Source organism: Athene cunicularia, assembly GCF_003259725.1.
Source record: "Athene cunicularia isolate RWA chromosome 9 unlocalized genomic scaffold, athCun1 chr9_part1, whole genome shotgun sequence".
Lineage (NCBI taxonomy): Eukaryota > Metazoa > Chordata > Aves > Strigiformes > Strigidae > Athene > Athene cunicularia.
The window spans coordinates 18,431,254-18,453,110 of record NW_020799110.1 but is presented as its reverse complement, the minus strand read 5'-3'; the positions used below and the strand labels follow the sequence as shown (position 1 = coordinate 18,453,110).

Genomic DNA, 21,857 nt, shown 5'->3' with positions numbered 1-21,857 from the left:
GGAGGCCCGTCCCGCGGGCAGCGCCTCGCTCCGCAGGAGCCGGGGGATGAGCGGTGTTGGGCGTGGACGGTCTCTGAGGTAAACACTGAGAGCAGCACTCGCCGCCTGGGCCGGCTGTGCCGCCTTCCCCACGGACTCACCTCACGGTTTGTCTTTGAGGTTTAATGATGAGAGCGCATCACCGTTTGGTGGATAAATTCCCCTAAATCATATTGTCGTCTTTACCATTCCTTTCTCCTCTGTCTGGCTATAACATTTAGATTGCACATTCCCGACTGGGAGAAGAGCAGTCAGCTGTGAGGGTAAATGGGTCAACATTTCTGGCAGTTACTAAACAGAAAACTGCCAGTTTCAGTAAATTTCAAATTCTGTTTTTCCCATAATAGTCAACAGTGTTAATTTCTCCTTGCATGTGTGAGTAAAGCATCAAAACCCTTTACTGCCTATCAAACCGTTTTGCAGTTCACCTTTATAAGGAAAAAATCTGATCTTCCACTTGATTGTTGCTAAAATAGAGCCACATTCTACCATAATTATCTGAAGCAGACTAATTGGTAATAATGTTTCTTCTAAAATATTTCAGCTCTTTCAATCACCCGTTCTGGGTAAAGTGTCTGGAAACAGCATAAGCACCTCACCAAACATGTTTTCTTTCATGGCACTCTAACTTCCAGTCAAGTTTAGTCATTTAACAAAGATCTAATTGTTTTATTTGTAGTGGAATTAAAATACCTCTTAGTTCTTATGTAGAACGGAGGTACCAGATCTATTTGTAAAGCACATATTTTCTGCAGAGTTGTTTCAGGCTCTGCCTAGGACAGATCCTTACTCTAAAAGCAAGATGTGGAAGACTGATAAACTCAAGACCTGCCTCTCTCTTCTACCCAGTTTGCTTTGCTTTATTCCATTCTTCTCTTCATCTGCTGGCACCTCCCATCCATTGCCCTTGCTGCTCCTAAGAGATGGACATCATCATGTGTGCTTCTGGATGGCTGGTAACCAGCGCAGACTGTGTACCAGGAACTCCTCCCCCCACTCCCACACAGACACACACTCTCACTTTTTCTAAGCCTCTCTTCTGGCTGTGTTGATCTTGTCATCCCATTTCGTGCTTTTATCTACAAAGGAAGGGAAAAGGAGGTGTATCGATGGGTAGGACCTCACATATGGCTCCGTAAAGCATTTTGACACTTTTCAGCAACCTCAGTAGGATCCTAGAGTATTTGCCAGTCTTGCAGACTCATGTTCATTAGCAGTCTTTCTGCTTAAGGTAGATCGTGAAGTTCTGAGATACCGGTTTTCTAGAGCATTGTCATTACTAGATCCTGATTTACACTTAGGTCTTAAACACAGTAAGAAGTGTCTTCTACAGAAATCTTTCTGTTAAAGCAAAGTTTGAACACAATGTATTGATTCAGTGGTGCTCTGAAAATTCAGTGGATTTGAAATGTCTGAGACTAATTTAATAGATTTGCAGCAGGTAACAGATCAGTTTGATTCAAATGTGATCATTTCTATTGTATGAAAATGCTGATATTTTCGTAAGAGAAAGTCTAACAAAATTTTCTAGATGATGAAGGAAATAACTTTTTTAAAATAATTTTTTTTAAACTTATTAAATATTAGTGGCTACTGTTAATTGACATAATTGATTAATAAATAATTACATCTTATCTGGGCTGTCCATTGCAAAGAAATAGGTATTGTTTGGGTTTGTAAATTGTGCTACACTTTCTTACAACATAAATTTACATTTGACCAGCAAGCAGTATTTTTGCTGTATGCCTAGATTAAAAACTGTTTCAACTTAGAAAAGTTTAAAGTGTATGTCTTGTAATAACACAATAAATGCTTTATTCCAAAAGACAAAAAATAAAATTATTAATTTGTGCTTCTTGCTGTTTATACAGCAAATTTGGTCCTCACAGGCCACAGAGTACAGATTTTCCTGCCCTTAGGAGGCTGAACTTTCTGGCATCTGCTGGGGAGTATTATTAGCTGCAGTCTTGGCCATTGGCATGCTCTAATCACATCTGAAAACTCAGCAGAAGTAGCATCTTCCCATGTCAAAGGCTTTTCAGCTTGCTTGGTGCATTCCTTCGCTCCAAATACTGGTGTTATAATTCTTTGGATTTTCCCACTGTTCAGTTAAATACTTTAGAAGAAGAATAAAAATTAACAATATATTTCCTCAGGGAGCAAGATCTTCCTCATTTCTACTTTTTTTCCTCTCAGAGAAAAATGTATTTGCTTTCTCATTGTTTCATTTTGTTTAACAGCACCTGGACCTGATACTGTCTTGATGCACGTGTACAATCCAATTAATTCTCCTGAGTGTGTTCTTTTGATACCATCCATGTATTTCTTGTATGTCTGGAAATTAAGCAGTAATCTCAAAATGTTTCCTAAAATTTGTTGGTTCAAATTACAGTAATAAGAAAAATACCTAGGTCGAGTTCATTAGTACTGAATCAATACTGCTGCTGAGTGGCATTGATCATTTTTATGATGGCATTATGTTAGCATGTGTTCAAAACCGAACAAAAGAGAGTTTCTACTTGAGCAAGTATTTGATTGCAAGTTAGCTGCACCCCATGTTACTACCGTTTTTTTGATTTGCATTGTAAGACAATTGCAATATTGTGTTAGGTCATAGTAAAAATATTAAGTGCTCTATATTCTGTGTTTGCCTCAGTCATTACTCTTTGGTTTGTTGTTTTTTTTTTTTTTTCATCATGTGCTGCTGGAAAAGGAGGGGAGATAAATTCAGTGACTGTAAGGCTTGACAAGATCTTTTATGCCTCCCCCTTCTCAATTATTGTTTGTGACTAGACACGAGTGTTCATACTTCCCCAATTTATTTTTTTACAAATGTTAGAATTTACACGCAAATGCTAATAAACTAATATTTTCTTCTTCATGCAATGTTTTTTTTTCCTAATTATATGCAAACTATATTGCTGTTGCAAATAGATCTTAATACACATGTGTGGAAGGAAAAAATGCAGTGTTCTGGCTCAGCCATGAGCATCTCCAAGCCTGGTAAGAATGGATGCGGGCTGGATTACTTTGTTTAACTGGGAATCAAAATGTTGGAGGGACCAAGTGTCACAGTGAGAATTTTCCTTCCCTGCTGGCCTTTGGAAGCACCCAGGTTCTTTGTCGCACAAGGCAGCTGAGAAGGGAAGATGTGCACCTGAATATACAAAAGAGAGTTCACTGAGCATGTTAGAAAAACAAGTCCTTTGTGAAGTGCTCTCTTTGATTTGCTTAATATGATCCCAGCTCTGAAGTCAATGGGGGTGTTACTTTGATAATTGGGCCCAATTTATACTAGACTGTTCTGATCTTGATTGCCTCTATAATTAGTTGTAATTCAGCCATCATCTCCATAAACAAGCCAATGTCAGGGCACTGCAGAGCAATGCATTTCCTACTGGGCCAAGAGAGTTAGCACAAATTAGCAGAGTTGCCCTGATGTTTGTGCATCAAAATTTTTGAAGTTCTGCTCTCTTATACAACATGGGGACTTGCTCTGATACGGCCTTGAAATGTTAAGTGTACTTACATGCTTGCTGTATCATACAACTGAAAGAAGATGAATCCTCTTAGGTGATCTTGGTAAACCCCTGTGAAAACGGAACTGTCAACACTTGATGTATAGCTTTTTTCTAACAAATCCTCAAGTTAAACACACATTTAAGCAAAACTCTATAGTTCAAGTTATTTTGCTGACTGAATAGTATCACTAAAATGATCAAAGTAGGCAGGCTAACACTGGTTCTTCCTCCATTGCTTTGCATTTCATATAGTTATACAGCGTTTTATTTCAAGATCTGTGCTAGCAATCTCTTCTGCAATATCTAGAGCTGATTTATCATAACGTGTCTGAAACAAAATACTTTGCTATTAAGTGCAACTAGCATGGGATGTCCGGTCATCTGTTTTACTGTCACATTCTCACCCTACTGCCTAACAAAGTAATACTAGAAGGCTCAGTGTGTTGGCATGGATTACAGGAGCCTAGGAGGAAGGTGAAATACAAAAAGGCTTTTTTCTTCTTAACTGTTTACAGCCCCAGTCTCTCAAGCACACACTGAAAAAGTTTCATTTTGCCACACCTAGTATATTTTTAGTTCTATTTTCATTGTTCGTCCTTTTTTTAACTTGGCAGTTTTGTGATAGGGTACAAGTCTCACAGGTTTACAGGTTTTCCATTTGACCTGGTTCAATTAAGGCTTTTTAACTCGAGCTTTGTGCAGCATTTTTCCACAGATCATTTTGGAGGAAGCTACAAGAAAAAGTAACCTTTTTTTTTTTTCAATCTGTGAAATCACAGAGCCTTTCAAAAAGGAGAAACCAAAGCATGTGCAATAAGCTGTCTCTGAGTAAGCTACTGTTGCTTTCATTTGTATTTGTACCACTGAACAGAAGATGCACACCAGGAATTTTATGAATATACAAATATACAGGCCTGAGGAGACAACAATTATACTGAATACCATTCCCACACTCAACAGTTGGGAAGAAATGCAAATTGTGTGATGTAATGCTAACCATGTTATGGTAGGTAAGCAAAAATTCACCTGTTAAATGGTGTGTATTCTTTGTTATTAAATTGCTCTTTTAAGATGACCCTCTGTTAGGAAGAAAGAGCACGGATGAATAAGCTGATTAAACACCCTTATGAGTTTGCTACACAAAACAAAATTCTGTGGCCTAATTGCCTAATCTTGTTTTCCTTGTGGAAGGGAAGAATATTTGTTTCTTTTGTCCCCATGTCCTGTTCAAGGTCAGGAGAAGAAACCCACAGCAGTGAGGTTTAGGGGTTTGCCTTTGGAGATTTTACCCATCTGAATATGTCGTGAACACTTTGGTCCAGTTTCTGATAGTCCTTATCACAGTGACTTCCACCCCAGTGAAATTATTTGTAGAGTAAGATACTTGTCATTATAAATATAAGTATCAACATGTTCTATGTTTTAGCAGAAGAAATCAAACCGTCATTCTCTCTGTTTAAAGAGAATTCTGTATCTTCTCTTCATAGACCAAAAGCAATTAAAGAAACCCCAAAAAACAGAGATCCAATTGAGAGTCTCAACTTACAGTTTTCCAAAACTGCATACAACATGCCAGGCCTATGTACATCTATACTAAGTAATTTTAGGCAGCTTCTACAACACAGACCTTAGTGGTCATCACTGCAGAGCTTACAAACTATTTGAGTTTGTGAAAACTCAGGGTATTGGTTTTTTTTCTAAATTACATTTTACCAGATTTATCCTAACACAATGATGATAACATACAGGCACAGTGAAGATTGCTAAACCCTGCTGTTCTCCCACCCCCTAATTCTTTACTATCAGTGACTTAGAGAGAAGGGAGAAGCTCCATGTGATTAATTGTACTGTGTCTGCTTGGACAAGAATATGGTTGGCACCATGGAAGTTGTGTGTGGAACTGTGAGCAAGATGGCAGAATGGTGTGCTTTCATAAGAATAGTATGAACAGCTATGTTATGGTAGTTTCTTGGAACTTCCATGCAGACAGGCTCATTCACAGCAAAAATGATACTCTATGTAATATGTACGTATATTACAAAAAAAGAACTGCAGGGTGCTTTACTGGTTTTGGTTTGGTTTTTGGTGTTTGGTTGTTAGAAATAAATTGTGTCCTTTTTTCCCAAGGACACAATTTATTTCATTTAAACATATGCAAGAGATGCCAAAAGTTCTATGAAAAATTTGTTTTCATCTGATTTACTTAACTTTACTTAAGGTTTATGTTAGGTTTTTTGGTTTTGTTTTGGTTTTGGTTTTTTTTTTTTTTATTGTGATAAGTATGTATAGTTATAATGAAAAGATCTGGCTAACACTACAAAATTGTTAATATACAAAGTTCTTACTAAACAGGTTTTTGCTTTAAAAACTAAGAGGTTTTCAAAACAGTTTCAATGTCTAGAGTGAAAAAGGGTTTTCATTCACATGTTCCTTTGGCATAGTGGAAAGCTGTTTAAATCTTCATCTGCAGCAGCTTCTTCTGTTTCTTCATACCAGTCATTTACCATAGTTAGTTTGCAAATACCATTATAAATATATCTTTATATTATATTATTTATATTCTTTCAAAAGAACTGACAGTTTATGGATAGAAAGTAGGGAAAGTGTTGTCAAGTTCAGATAGACATGTGTTCACATTGTGTGATCACAAATTATGTAATTATTACCGACTCTGAGATAGACACAAAATCCTGCTTCTGTGAAGTGTTATGAAAGGTTTTTCCTACGATCCTAAGTGCTTAGGACTTCTTTCCTGCACCTCACACTGAAAGAGCACATAAGCAGTAATACAAAGCCTGAGCAAGGTTCCCATTACAAGAGTTTGATGGAGTTTAGTCAGCAGTTACACCGTCTGTAGCAGAACAGTTGCCTTCCACTGTGTTATTTGAGATCTGGTCTCTCTACTTTAGACGTTATTTACCAGGTTGTTTATTAGTTAAAGTTACAGGTGTATTTCTTTATAATGGAAAGTCAAAATGAAATCATTTTTGGCAGGTGCTGGGTATTCAACTGGTAGGCAAAATGCTGTGCATTCTCATAGCATACATGGCTGTTAACAGGAGTCTTCTAAGGTAGGAATGTCTGGCTGCCTTCCAGTTCACAAGTGACTACACAATGCTTCAGGGTTTGGGAACTGACATATTTTCCTTCATCTCATCATCTCCTATTTCTGCTCTATGCTCTCTATACTTATTGAAGGCTTAATAATTTGGTTTTGTTGTACTGGTCCAGCAATCACTAAAAAAACACAAAGATCTCCGTGGTCTTTGATAATTTTAATGAATTCATGTTTGATGCTTAGAATGCATGAAAAACTTTTAGTATACAGATTGTAATTGTGAGACTGGTATTTTGTTTTGATAGCAATGTTTTGGAGTGAGGGGACTTCATTCTCCAGTAGCTTGTAGGCTACATGGTGATTTACAGTTGTGCAACATGAGGAATATGCTGCCAAGGTCACGTATCTACTAACCACGTCTAGATAGAATTACTGACTGTGCTAGTCCAGCTAAGTATCCTAACACAGTAAAAAAGATTTTACTTATATAGCCACAGTGGGAAATCTTTTCTATACCGCTCTGCTCTCAGATCCTCTGCTTGAGTAGGTTAGGATAAATTTTTGGAAACAACTGTGTCCAAGCTAGAAGCTTTAGCTAGCACCATAGTGTCCTCCACAAAGTGCAGCATTTCACATCTCTGTGCAGCATACCTACCCCAGCACGTTTGTGGTGTAGATAAATGTTAAAGCAAAACTTTCTACTTGCTGTAATCATAATGCTTTACGCCCACTTTTATGAGATGTAATATAAAACATGTATTAGAGAACATTAGAGAAATGGACCCTTTGTAGTTTTAAGTGCTATATTAACATCAACTATTTGAGCAGTATTATTCCATGTACTCAGTTGTGGTTTATAGACACAGCTGGAATGTGTAAAGTGATTGCACTGAGACATCCCAGGAAGAATTCAGAAATCTCAGTGTGTCAGCAGCCCTTGAAAATTCATAATCAAGACTCTTAAAGGAGCTGGCTCACTGATGTGTAATTTTTAATAAGTATTGGAACTGAAGAGAAGTTACAGAAAACTGGAAATTACCTGATAATTTACTTCCACTTAGAAAGGACCACTGTGATGACCTACGTATTTGTAGGCTGCTCAGGATACCATTAAAATTCCTTATGTTGCACAGTCATCTTTCATTTATGTGAACCAGGAATCAGTGGACTTCATCTATGAAATTAAAGACCAATCAGGCCAAAAGTGTAAACTTAAACCCCACTGCAGCCAGATTACTATATTCCTACAGAATACATTTAATTTCATCTCAGCTTTCATCTGAATGTCTTTATTACTCATCCTGTGTGGTGTTGGTGTAGCCTTCATCTGAAATATACTTAAAGAATATGGTGCCTGTTGGCTGCAACAAAACACTTTGCTGCCTCTCTGTCCTGGGTGAAGTGTTTTTAATATAAATATGTATTTTGAACTCATAGCTGACCTACTCTGATCTTGTTTGGATCTGGAAAAGCAAACAAGTGCTCTGTGTTGTCATCCTATATGTCATTCCAAAAGGAGATAAATGGAGAAATACTGGTTCATCATCCTCACTGTCTCATTTTGACTGTTCCCCATCTTCCTGCCTTTAAACCGTACCCAGTATGACTGTATTGCCCCACAAATGTGTCAGGACTCAAAGTCTGTGCTATTGATAGAAACTCCTATCCCTGTTTGCTTTTTTCCTTACATTAACGCTTTGTGACGTCCTTTGACATATTCAGGTTTGGTAACATCCCTAAATACATTCTCTGACACCTTTCATATAACTAGCTCTACTTGCAAAGTGCTGTGAGCTGCATAAGATTCTCTTTAATACTCCAAAATAAGTTACCATGACTGCAATGGTAGGAGTAGCAGTACCATGCTGAGTCTATATTAGTGTTGTATAGGTGACAATGTAGTGTGTATAATAGTATGTTATTTCTTCCTTCTTTCTTTGTCATTTCTTTGAGGGATTCAGGGAAGGAGAGGACTGGAACACTTTTTAAGCAGATGCTTTAGTCTCTGTATTGGGGGCAGAAAGAGGTCACAGCCCCATAGAATCCAATCCCATAGTGTAGGAAGGGCAATTCAGTGTTATGGATAAGGTTGCACTCAGCATTAACCACTGCAGTAAATGTGCGTCAGCATGCACAACTGTAATTATTTAAAGAACATATAATGCTACTACTGTCACTCAAAACGCTTTTGAAAGGAGCTCCTCTATAAAATACTCCAAGAAAGTGTTGGGTTTTTTTCACTTTGGTTCATTGGTGGATTAATTTGATTTGTTATTCATATCATGATCTGGCTTTACCCTTTGACCTAGATTTTTAGATCAAAAATCTAGTGCCATCTACCATATCTAAATATTTGAAATAAATGTAGATGATTATTATAAAAAACACAAAACTGAAAAACATGCATTAAACCTGTGGCATTGTTAGTACATTTACTTATGTATATGTTATTGTGAGGATTTTGAATAAAACATTAATAACTGTTACTCAATTTCCTTATAGCCTGGCAATATACTCTTGTTTTGTTATGATCCTTTGATGAAGGAGCTGCAGGCATCTTGCAAGGATGTGGAAACATCCAGTATAAGCGAGCAATGATTTTTTGGTTCAGAGCTCTTTTACAGAAGGCATAATCTAATCTTATGTAAAAATCATATGCCAAAACGTTTAGTATTATCCAGCTAACTGAGTGTGTAATGCAAAATCATCCTTGGTCTTTTCAGTTTAGTTTAAAGTGATATGCATACACAAAAAGACCTAAATTGATCTGAAAGCTTACTAATGGCAAATTAAACATATTCTAAGCATTCTGACTTCTTGAAGAGCAAAGGTTCTTTTTCTTTAAATAGTTTAATACCTTGATTAGTTGTGTAGCATCATAAGTTTCTACATGTTCGTGTTTTTAACTTCACATTGGATTATCTTTGATTGTAAGTTGAAATAAAAAGTTTCTTCTGTATCTGTACATAGGAAGTCTTCTGCAGATTATACCTGTTACTGAAGAGACACTTCATTTGGTGATTTATCTACGCATCCTGAAAACTGCTTTGCATACAAATACTGTAAAGAATCTGCTTCTAGCCATACTTCCACAGGTAGAAATAAGATGCAACTCTATGAAGGTCTATAGAACTCTGATGGTAAATAACTGGTACTAGGAAGATTAGAAGCCAGCTGTGGCTGTTCCTCAGGAAAGCTCTCTATGGTCAGCCAGGATATGTCCCAGTTACCCTGGAGAAATTCAGAGGATTTGGAATACTGTAAACATTTTTTTTCTCAGTAAATGGTACCTTTCCTGGACTCAGACATATGTCTGCTAAATTTGTAAACTTAATCTTGTGCTTCAGCAGTTAAGATTGCTGAGGAAATGGGTCTCATAGGTCTTGTAGGTAATTTACAATTTTCATATGCAAGCCTTCAGAACGTGGTAGCTTGAGTCACTCGTCAGCCCTGCACAGCAGTAAAATGCAGTGCATGCAATTTAAGACTACATTTATTGTGTACTGTGTTTACATCTTTCCTTGGGATGCTGAACACTGAACACTTACGGGTTTATACTGCTTGGTAGACATGTACCAATAACCTGTGTCACCCATTTTGAAGAGAATACTTTGGGATGGAAGGTACTGTTACTGAATAGGGAACAAGAAAATTGATTGGCTTATAGACTATTCCAAATTCATTTTGAAATATATGTCACTTTATCCTCCGGTATTTATGCTTAAAGGCTTAAAATATCTGTCATATAGCATGGTGAGTTTAGATTATCCAGTGCTAAACTGATAGTCCTCACCAAGAAGAAGTCAGGATACTGTTTGTTATTAATGATGCACTAGTATTTATTCTTGTGTCTCTGATGATACAATCATATTGATTAAAATAATAGTAAAGGTAGCAGTCACACAGTTGCTGTTTTACATGACACCTTTGTTTTCCAAATTTCTCATGCAGTACGACTTGAATTCTAGCTGTCAGATCAGGGGAAGAAAGAGTCGTCTTTAAATATGTCAAAGAATTAAGTATTTAACGTTTGCAACTCTTGAAAAATCTAGCTTGAAACATCAAGTCATCACATAGTAATCTGTCTATAGAACACAGGCAGGCACAATAATTTCTTGGGGGATTTGCTTTTCATGGCCAACTGATTCTAATTTCTGTTTAATGTTTAAATAGCTGTTCACTTGAGAAATACTCCCTGCATCTTTCTAAATTAATACATGGTATTATCTCACCTAACTTCAGCCACCTAAAAGACAGGCAGCTACTGTGAGTAATTGTCTAGTCTATAGGGAACAGCAAGTACTTGCAGCATCTTTCCTCAGTCCTAAAAGAGGCACCTAAAGAGACTGGATGAGTTGTTCCAAACTAGTTTCCTTGTGCAGTCAAAGGAAAGTGACAAATACCAGGAACTGTTTAAGAAATGAAACCAGCTAGCTGATACCACGTACCATGTTTTTGATGGTATAGAAGAAATTGATCCTAGCCTGTGGGAAGAAGAGATGCTTTTCAATTCTGTAAAATGTTTTACCTGAAACAGATTGATACAGGAAAATTTAAATTTAATGACAATCTGACTTTATAATTTTAAAATGCAATGGAGAACTTTTTTTCTTCCTCTGTCTTTTGTTTTCTGTTTTTTGAGAACACCACTGGAAAAGTGCTGCTCTTGTATTATGACCAGCTGTATGGGTTAATTAATTCTGTCTTTGAGTTCTAAATAGAAATTTCATATCATATCATCTTCAAGACTTTAATCTTGTAAGAAAAAATACAGTTCTTCCTTCTTTTCTGAATTTCATGCAACTTAGAAAAATATCTTCATAACCAGTATTTGATAGTTATCCCTTTCATACTGTCTGTAACTGTAATAGTATATGGTCACTGTGATAGACATCTATACGTAAAGTGGGAGAATAAACTGAAAAATAACACTCTTTCTGCAGGGCTACAATTGAAAAAGTCATTCAGCAATGGCTTCAAAAACAAATGAAAGAATTTTAGTGTATAAAGAAGGGCAATAAATGCCGTTTACTCCACATGTCTATGAAATACATGGCTTCAATAACCTCAATACTATTTTTAGTATGTATAATATTTATGTTCACAAAGGATTATTTTTTTTCCTCCTCCACTCCACTGACATAGGGTACGTCTACATGAGTGTAGAAAAGTCCATTGCAGAGTTATCCCAGCCAGACTGGGCTAGCTCAGGTACTGAGTACATGATAGCTGTAGCAGGAATGGGGCACAGAATGGGTTAAGTGTTCTCATGTTCACCGGGGATCTCAGATGTGCTGTGCAGCTCTGCTGAGCTCCCTGCTACCACCCATGAGCTAGCAAATTGAGTCACACTGTCTATCCAGTTACATACTGAAAATCCTTGTTTGGGTTTTTTGTTTGTTGGGTTTCTTTTCACTTAAGTGTGAACAGTAAAAACCTGAATATCTCTTCATACTTGATTAATCATTGAATTTTCCCAGGTTATGGTTGCTCCCATATAGCCATGCCATACTCCAGCAGTAGAGGTCACAGACAAAGAGAGGTTTGGATTCTGCAGTGCAATACTCAGCTCTCCACGGAGGGCTTTGAACTCCAGGCTCACTTGAACTCCAGGCTCAGGAAACCTCCAGAATTAAGAAACAACGAAGTTGAGGGTCCTTTGTAATTGTATTAGGTACCAGGAGCCAGGGTCAGGAGGTGAGCACAGCTAGAAAAAGACAGAAAATTATCGGTTAATAGATTAAAATAAAACCAATATAATTTTAATCTAAACTAGTATTGGTATATGTGTTTGTTTCTATAGTAAGTTTTTAAAGAATCATTAATGTTCAGGGCTGTGAGACCAAACTCTTGAATTTTATACTTTGTACTGATATTATAACCCTGGTGGTGTTAAGCACGCCTTCTTGGCCTTTACCCTAATTATAAAATTAAACTAGTGCCCTTAATCTGTCTCAAAAGACAGTACAGAGTAATAATGAGTTCTTTTCCACTGTTGAGAATTGCCACTCTTCAGGAACATTTTTTTTTTTTAAGTTGTATTATCTGTGAAATAATTACCTTACTAAAACCGCCAAGATCTCATTTGCCCCTCACCAAACAACACAATGAGAAAAATGATTTTATTATAAAGTTTGTCTTTTTGTTTTTCAGAGCTGTGTATGCAAAGGTAAAAGTCCCTGCTTTTGCGATAGCATGAAGGGCAGTAAGGTAAGGACAAATAAATTTTTCCTTTTCTAAGATTAGCATATACCTGGAAACAATTAATACATTAGTTGAGTTGATACAATGAGTGATTTTATTGTGTGTAATGTTGTCAACAGTGTCTACAAAGGATTGTAAAAGGAATATATTACCTTACAAAATCCTGTGAAAATAACTCTGGGGACACTAAGAAGACTTACAATTATTATTTTTTTTAATGTATTAGTTTGTTTACAGCATTGCATGATGTTTGAACACCAACAGAAGAACAGCTGTCTGAACCACTAGGTCCCTTTCACAAACTCCTAACAAATGCCCACAGATACAGTTACCCTGGCAGCAGCTCTCCTGTTACAAATTTCATAATGCCATCGAGAGTGTCATGTTCAGTGCTTCCCTGTTCCCCTCTTTTGACATTGCCCATCTCCCCTTTTCTGGTTCCTAAAGTTTCAAAAGCTACATGCACTGGCACAAACAGATAAATTTCCTGCAGACCAAAACAGGGGTAAGTTTCTGAGTCCTAACCACAAATACCTTGTCAGCAGGGAGGGAACAGCATCAAATCCATCAAAAGGAACAGAGCCACAGTTCTGCCTGTTGCAAATAGTAGCTTGGCAGAGGCTCGGAGTGGCTTTTAGACAAACCTGAATTACACAAATGCCAAAAATTCTTTCAAACTCCTGCTTGTAGATGGAAAACAACTGATTCACAAATGAAAGGGGCATTATTATGTAATTCAGGCTAACTGAGGACATAGTGATTGCCATACTAAACCTTATCAATAGATACTAGATGTGGTTAATCCCACTGATTACATATCTGGCTGCTAAAGAATTTCTCACAACTTTCCTCCTGTACTTTTACTACCAAGAAAAAATGTCTTATTGCACCACAGTAAACACTGATAGTCTTGCTTTTAGGAAGCTTCATTTCAGTGTTAGAGAGAAGTTCTCTCAAAGTAAATACATTTGTTATGAAAACATATTTTTGTAAGTGGGAAAGGATTCATGTCTTTAGTAAAGTCTTGGTGCTTATTTTTCATGTTCTTGGTTGGTCTAACCTGACTTTGTCCTAACCGTTAAAATTGAGACCATTTGAAAAATCAGAAAAAAATAAGCTGCCCACTAAAAGAGAAATATTAAAAAATCAACACCTGCAACTTATCTTCATCAATTCCATGTTAAAGCAACTGAGCAATTAGTAGGTAAGAGTTAATCAGTTTGCACTGATGAAGTTTTTCAGGCAGCTTTGGAAAGTCAGGACAATTACATTAATCAGTATATGTTGGTAACTGTTCAGTGTTAAGAAATTCTCCAACCTGAGAATCCTCTGATCTTGTTGATTTGTCAAGAGGAAAGTGAGGATAAAATAGCCTGTACTGTATGGAGGGGAGTGAAGCTGCCAGGAGAGTGAAGTGCTGCTCTGCATCTGGAGAGCACCCTATGGCTTGCTCCAGAGAGAGGGGGTAGCAAGCTCAGTGAAGGAAGATCAAGGAATTCTTTCAATTTTCTGTGAGTTAGTACCACACTCCCTCCAGTGGCACAGCTTGGTTTATCCTTTTTTGCCTTTCTTAGGATGCTGGTGAATGAAATAAATTTGTTATAAAAAGCTATGCTGGTTTATGCTTGAGATCTCACAGACACTTAATGCAATTCTTATTTGTGTTAAAATATTATGGGATTAGATTCTATCTTATGGGATTAGATTCTATCTTTATATATATTCTTTTTTAAAAAATTGAGATGCTATTTAAAATCTGGTCAGTTTGTGGGATTTAGAGGGGCAAGAATTGGTGGGGGGACAAGCCAAGGTGTTTTGTCTTCCTCAACACTTCTTTGGATCCTATGTTGTACATTGAATAATAAGATACTGGAAATTCTGCACACACAAATTTCAAATGCTTTTTTGTATAACTCTCCCCTGATAAAGCAGTAGGAAAATTGACTCTGAGAATTGATAATCCCGCGTGCTCTCCCCTGTCATGCTGTGATGTAAAATCTTGAATACACAGCTCTTCACTGATGTAAAATTGAGCATGCTAAATTGCTGCTATCTAAAGATACCTTTTCTGTGAGTTTCTAGGTTTGAAGCACTTTTATTTTAACAAAAGTCATAGTATCATAGAATGTTTTGGGTTGGAGGGGACCTTAAAGATCCTCTAGTTCCAGCCCCTGCCATGGGCAGGGTCACCTTCCCCTAGCCCAGGTTGCTCACAGCCCCGTCCAACGCGGCCCATGAACACTGCCAGGGAGGGGGCAGCCACAGCTGCTCTGGGCAACCTGTGCCAGGGCCTCACCACCGGCACAGGAAAGAATTTCTTCATTATATTTAATCTAAATCTTCCTCTTTCAGTTTAAAACCGTTACCTCTCATCCTATCCCTACACTCCCTGATGAAGAGTCCCTCCCCATCTTTCCTGTAGCCCCGTTTAAGTACTGGGAGGCCACTAGAAGGTCTCCCTGGAGCCTTCTCCAGGTTAACACACCCAACTCTTAGCCTAGCCTCATAAGGGAGCTGCTCCAGCCCCTGATCATCTTTGTGGCCTCCTCTGGACCTGCTCGAGCAGGTCTGTGTCCTCCTGATCTTGGGGGCCCCAGAGCTGGACACAGCACTGCAGGGGGGTTCTCACGAGAGCAGAGTACAGGAGAGAATCCCCTCCCTCAACCTGCTGGCCACACTGCTCTTGATGCAGCCCAGGACATGGTTGGCTTTCTGGGCTGCAAGTACACATTTCTGGCTCACAGTCAGTTTTCCATCCAGGAAAAGACTTGCATCTTCATTACATTTAACTAAAATCTGAAAATCCCCCTTCACTATAATTTAGCCTCCTGTATTCTATTTGTCTAGCTTTAATATTCTGTGTTTCCTTTACATGGTTTAGTTATTTGAACTTGACCTTAAAAAACATTAAAAAGTAATTGGGTGTCTTAATTTCTGAGACTTGGAACAATATTATGTAGTTGTCACTTAAGTTTCTTTTATTCTATCTGAATGGTTTTGTTGCATTTGGCTCTCACTGTTTCTTTCCATGGCTTGCATGAAGAGAGGTATTGATGATTTGGAGATGACCTTGCTGTACAGCAGCAGTCATTAAGTTTACCCCTTTACAAAGCGCTGTTATGATGGATTTGGATTTGTGTTGTGTGTAGGGACTAAACATGATGTAGAAATATTAGGAAGGAATATGTATCAGCTGCTTTCTGCAAATGAGTACAGTTGTCTTCTGATATCTTCAACCACACTTATGAGCATGTTACTTCAGTGTTACCATATGGCCTAGACAGCATATGGGCAGGACCACAAAAACAGGTCAGTATAGGCATGGGAAATGTATCTGACACAGTAGCAGACAGATATGTAGAAGTTAAGAGGTACTGAAAGTAGTGAATGCCTTAGAAATAAATTATCGAAAGGAGGATTCATGGATATTTTAAGAATTTCATTCTCTTAATGTTTACAGGGTGAAAAAGGCTTTCCTGGTGTTCCAGGTCCACCTGGTCATAGAGGATTTCCTGGTCCAGAAGGGCCTCCAGGGCCACAGGGACCAAAGGTAGGTGTGTGTGTGTGTGAGACACAGAGAGAGATACACAGAGAAACTTCGGTGCTTGACTGTGAAAGTGAGCTATGACTGGGTAGAGAATTCTGTTTTGAAAAACTAAACCAAACCAAAACCTGTTGCAGAGTCTCCTGTTCAGGAAGGGATGTTATGTGGTCACCAGCTGCAGTGGTCATTTTTGGCTGAGTCAAAGTAGCTGATAGGAATGTGGGCTTTTGTTGTCAGTTGTCCATTGGCCAGTGCTAAAGTACCTGAACTGAACTGCCAGAGGCAATGAACATGGGTCTAAATAGATTTTAGCAGCATAACCTCAGTTTTGTCTTAACAGTATACTCTGACATCTACTGCTGGAAAGAGGCAAAGCTAGCTACTACTGAGACAAATATGAAAAATAGATTTAAGAAAATTTGAAGGGAACCAGGATTTTTAAGATAAATCTTGGTCTCTTTAGGACATACCTACTTGCCTGCAGGATGGAGAGAGTGACTTCTCTTTGGTGACTTGGGCTTTCTTCCTTTCCTGTATGCCTAAACTGAGGCTGAATATGAATTTTCAATGACTCCTGCATGAGCATCAAAACCAAATAAATTGCTCATTAAAATAACATTTTATTTATACTTGTCTTGAGGAACAGCACTGCTGCAGTCATCAATAAATTGTCTCTGGTGAATAAATTATTTGTATGTATATATGGTGTAAACTCAGCCACAGGAAGGTACTGCCACAATCGCGTTATGTCTAGGACCTGCACTAATGTGGCTCTAGCGCTTACCCATACCTTTAGACAGATTTTTTTTACAGTTTTTATTTGCTTGGGTATGGTTGCATTGTTCCGTCCTATCTTATTTTTACAATACTTTGTGGAACTAATACTCATGGTGGATCTCGTACATGTTGATGAGCCATTTATTTGAACTCACTGAAAAATGTTTGGTAGAGCATTTCCCTTTTAATATGATAATAACTTCTGCAAGAATGGCAAAAAGTAAGGATAATTTATCTAGCAAGAACATCTTCAGCCTCAATGCCATCTACTGTAGCGTATTCCAGTTAGCTTTTCTGTTCAATGCCTGTACATTATCTTAAATGAAATGTCACTCGGGATTTTAGGAGCTATGCAGTTCTGTACAATCCCCATTTCCTTTCTGGGAACAATAAGTTTCTTATTATCAGTAAAGCTCTAAGCACCTTGAAACAATTCCAACAGGTTCTGTCCATACTGTGCTGTGACATCGTTTGCTGTCTTCTTTCAGCCTTGCTCTCCCATCCTGCTTAGCCCCCTTTCAGCCTGCTCCTGGCTTTCCTTTCTGTGCACAGCAGTGCAAGTGAGAGTGGCTGGTACATGTACATACCTGATCATTACATGGACATCATCCAGGAGCCTTCCAGCTATTTCACAGGAAAGCACTTCCAGGTCTCACAGTTTGAACACATCCATAGCAACTGCTTTATCAACATACCCTCACTGTTATTTTATTTTATTGACCTATGATGAGATATATCCCCTGTAAACACTGAAAGGGAGGGCAGTAAGCCATGATTTACACAAGTTGTATTAAATGCTTGTTTGCTATAGTGTCTGTAATAGGAAAATCATTTATTTATTTATTTATTTATTTAGTTTCTTGTGCACATGTTAGGAAATGGTGTTGACAGATACTTGCTTTCTGTCAGTTATATTGAAATACATTGTTTTCCATTTGTGATCTAGGGTTCTCCAGGTTTTATGGGCTTCGTTGGACCCAAAGGTATACGAGTAAGTATTTATATAAACAGACTTGTATGTATTAAATGTCATGTTAAATGCCAGCTTGGTTCAATTATTTGTGAAAAATAAAAATGAAACATTATATATGATTTTTAAAATTTATGACACGGAGTATACACATGCATTATCTACTTTTTAAAATTTTGCCTTTTTTGCTACACTATATGTACAAGGTTCATGCTGTATGTATTTAGTATTGGGATGTGTTATGAAAAAGTCAGACTAGAATTCCATGAAGGGTTGTCTGGGTTTTTTTTTCTATGGGCAAAACCAGGCTGTTAACAGTGCATAAGCTACCATTATACTTGGTTCACAGTCAGAAGTGTTAAGAAAATAATAATCTTTTTATAGAATCATACTTGCATTCATTCTTCTTAAAAATGCAATCAGAAGAAAAACTGCATCATAAGCCTTTCCTTAATATTAGTAATACTATTCCTCTGGTTTTTTATATCATTAGGGAGTCCCAGGAATACCTGGATTTTCAGGTCCCCCAGGCCTTCCAGTAAGTAAAAATTAAACTGATTTAACCATTTCTCTATTACTACAATCTTCAGTACACAATTGTCCTGAGCCCAGTGTGCTCACTCTAGTCTCAACATCAGCATTGTCTCTGTCAGTTAGTCTAGAGACTCAGCATCAGCAATTCTTACTCACTGTAATGATTTAAGAACACATTGTAATCTGTCAAGTCTGTGAAACACTGCTCCAACATAAACTCTTTCAGTGTTGCTGTAGGGTAATATGAGTGCGCAAAAACAAAGCTTGTGTCAATTTTGCACTTCTTTTTAGGGTGAACCAGGAACTGTTGGTCCTCCTGGGCCCTCGGGTGTTCCAGGATGCAATGGCACAAAGGTACAAACCAAGCTGAATATTACGGATATTGTGTTTGGCTATGCTTAGGAATGGCCAAAAAGCATTCTGAATTTTTCCTGCAATTACAACTTTGGTTTGTTTTGGTTTGTGACTTTATCAACTAGGAAAAAGATGAATCATGAGGTCAGAGGAAGTGCTGCCCTTTTCTGTAAGATAATTAAATAATACGTGTTAGTGGCCTTTGCTAAAATGTTTGATATTTTGACAGATAAAACTTTTTTCATTAAATCCAGAAGACCTAATCAGTTTTGTCCAACCTGTCCTTTTGTTGAAATGGGTTATAGAATAGGTAACTAGCTTGCAGTTGACAATTTGTAAGTCCTGAAACCAATTAAAAGAAAAAGCTTATCATTGTTACAGATTTACTGGTTTTTCTTTGCTCTATGAGCAAATGTTTCCAGCACTCTGAAAGAGGGAATCAGTAGAATGCCTACTATGGAAAATCATACATTTGTAGTGAACCAGTGAACTGATCTGGCATAACTAATTAAGCCTGATGTCTGGGGTGGAAGTCAAGACCCATACAGTGAGGCTGAGCCCCTTCTAGCAAATATGATGGCAATGCAAGTCACAATTTAGTATGATAACATAAAAAACTTCTTTGGTAATCACATTTGCTAAAATCAGACCAAATAATAATTATATGCATTAACAGTCACTCTTACTACTTTCAGGGCGATCGAGGTTTTCCAGGTCCTCCAGGTAGAAGAGGGGCTCCAGGCATTCCAGTAGGTGTCTGTGAAAATCATGCTTGTGTGCATTTCTACCACATAAAGCCATTCAATGAAGGAGCGTAAAGCCTTACATTAGCTGCTATTGACAACAGTTGAAATACATAGGTATCCCCATTTTATTAATATGAAAACCATGTGGTAAAGAACCAAAGGTAAAAGTAATGCTTTATCAGCTGCATGTTGGACCTCAACTTCTTAGTTGATGAGAGCATGCAAATGCATTGACTGGTGTTAGCTCTTTAGTGTCTCAAGGGATACTCACGAAAATTTACCACTCCCATCTCTAAAGATGTCCAATGTCTATTTCATACATTGCAGTTTCAGTTCATGCATAAATATCTTTGAGGATATGGCCTAATTAAGTCAATAAGAACCAGGAATTAAACCCAGAACTTCTCATTCTGGGTGTATTGCTTTAACCCTAGGATTTGTTTTTTCTCTGTAGAAATGTGTTTTTAAAAGAAACTTCAAACAAATGGAAAAGGAATGCTGTCTGTCAAGTTCTAGTGGCTTCAAATCTAATAACTTCTAAACTTGATCTTTACTTTAACAGCTCTCCTGATGTAATTTATTTATTTATTAAGGTCAGGCTTCAGAGCTGTTCTACCTTCATTTGTGGACTTGTAACTGTTGAGACTGGATTATTTTTTAACAATATGCCCTTTCTTCTTAAATTGAAGACTGGCACAGTAAACATTTACCTGGATATACACTATGTCCATGAAAATAAATCACTTCGAGAGCATTAAGCTTAGAGAATATTTAGACTGTGTCCTTTCACCACTGTCTTTCATTTTTCTGTTCTAATAGGTTTGTTCTTCTCCCTAGGGTATTGCTGGCATCAAAGGAGAGAAGGTCAGTTATTTGTACCATATTATGTGAAATATTTATTGGTGATCAATAATTTGTGTGTATGATTGTTGCTGGAAAAGAGTTCTTAACGTCTCCATTCATGGGAAGCAGAAGGTCTATGTTCCAGAGAAGCAACCACAAACTTTGGTGCTTTGTCTGTACTAGTTGCATTCACCTCCAGTTACAAAACAGTATTTTAAGGGTTTTTCTCCCCTTTAACTACTGTTATTGCATGTAATGAATTTAATCCTTTCAAGCACACAAAAAACTAAGCCCCTCCCCAAGACATCTTATGAATTAATATAGAAATCTGCAGATGCACTAGAGAGTATATTAAAGGGATAAAAAATACCAAAAATAAATTGAAGGTCAGGTTTGTGGGTGAGTTATGTAGGTATGTCTGAAATGAAGACTGCTCCTAACGGAGAACTGGAATGCCTGAAAAAGGTATAGTATTTTATTAAAACCAAATTTTTTAGAAGTATCCATAGTGGGCAGTTGCCATCAGCATGCAATTCTGATGTTGCTTATTTCCCTACAGACTATTCAAAGGTTTGTCCCACTACAGAGTTCTGTAAACTTTTTTTTAAAAAGTACAGCTTTTTATCTTTCTTTTTATCTAACTTTTCAGGGGTGCCCTGCAGAGGGATATAACCAAGGGTATGGTGCAAAAGGTGATCCTGGATTTCCAGGAATGCCTGGACTTCGGGTAATTCAGAATTAATTCACACTGTGAGATTTTTTTATATATATATATAAAAAACATATTATATATAATGTGTATATATATAAAGGATTTTTATATTATATATAATTTTAACATATTCTGTATTTTGTATAAAGGTGTGTTTTTTTACAATTATATCACTAATTTCTAAACCAGAAAATAATTGTTTTTAAAAAATTGTGAATTTTGTGTAATCTGATTAAAACAATATATTCAAAGCCTTTATTCTGACTTTACAAAACAGAGTACACCAAGACAATAGCAATTAATTTTGCCATCAGAAAAATGTTCTTTATGTCTTAGTAAAGTGAGACAGGGAAGTTAGATTGCAGACAAACAATGACACTTCAGAAATGGAGAAAAGCTGGTCATAGATTTAGAGGTTTACAGAATAGAATAGAATAGAATAGAATAGAATAGAATGAATAGAATAGAATAGAATAGAATAGAATAGAATAGAATAGAATAGAATAGAATAGAATAGAATAGAATAGAATAGAATAGAATCAGTTGGAAGGAATC

At 37.2% G+C, this 21,857-nt stretch overlaps 1 protein-coding gene across 1 annotated transcript in view; it reads left to right on the top strand.

Annotated features, from left to right (window-relative positions):
* Positions 1-12,756: 12,756 nt before the first annotated feature.
* Positions 12,757-21,857, top strand: part of COL4A3 (collagen type IV alpha 3 chain) — a 51,894-nt gene continuing 42,793 nt past the window's right edge. Inside the window, exons 1-8 of the mRNA XM_026854583.1 lie at positions 12,757-12,828; positions 16,283-16,372; positions 18,090-18,134; positions 18,607-18,651; positions 18,939-19,001; positions 19,697-19,750; positions 20,585-20,611; positions 21,240-21,317. Of these exons, the coding sequence (XP_026710384.1) occupies positions 12,814-12,828; positions 16,283-16,372; positions 18,090-18,134; positions 18,607-18,651; positions 18,939-19,001; positions 19,697-19,750; positions 20,585-20,611; positions 21,240-21,317 (417 nt within the window). The 5' untranslated portion in view covers positions 12,757-12,813. The remainder of the gene's footprint in view (positions 12,829-16,282; positions 16,373-18,089; positions 18,135-18,606; positions 18,652-18,938; positions 19,002-19,696; positions 19,751-20,584; positions 20,612-21,239; positions 21,318-21,857) is intronic.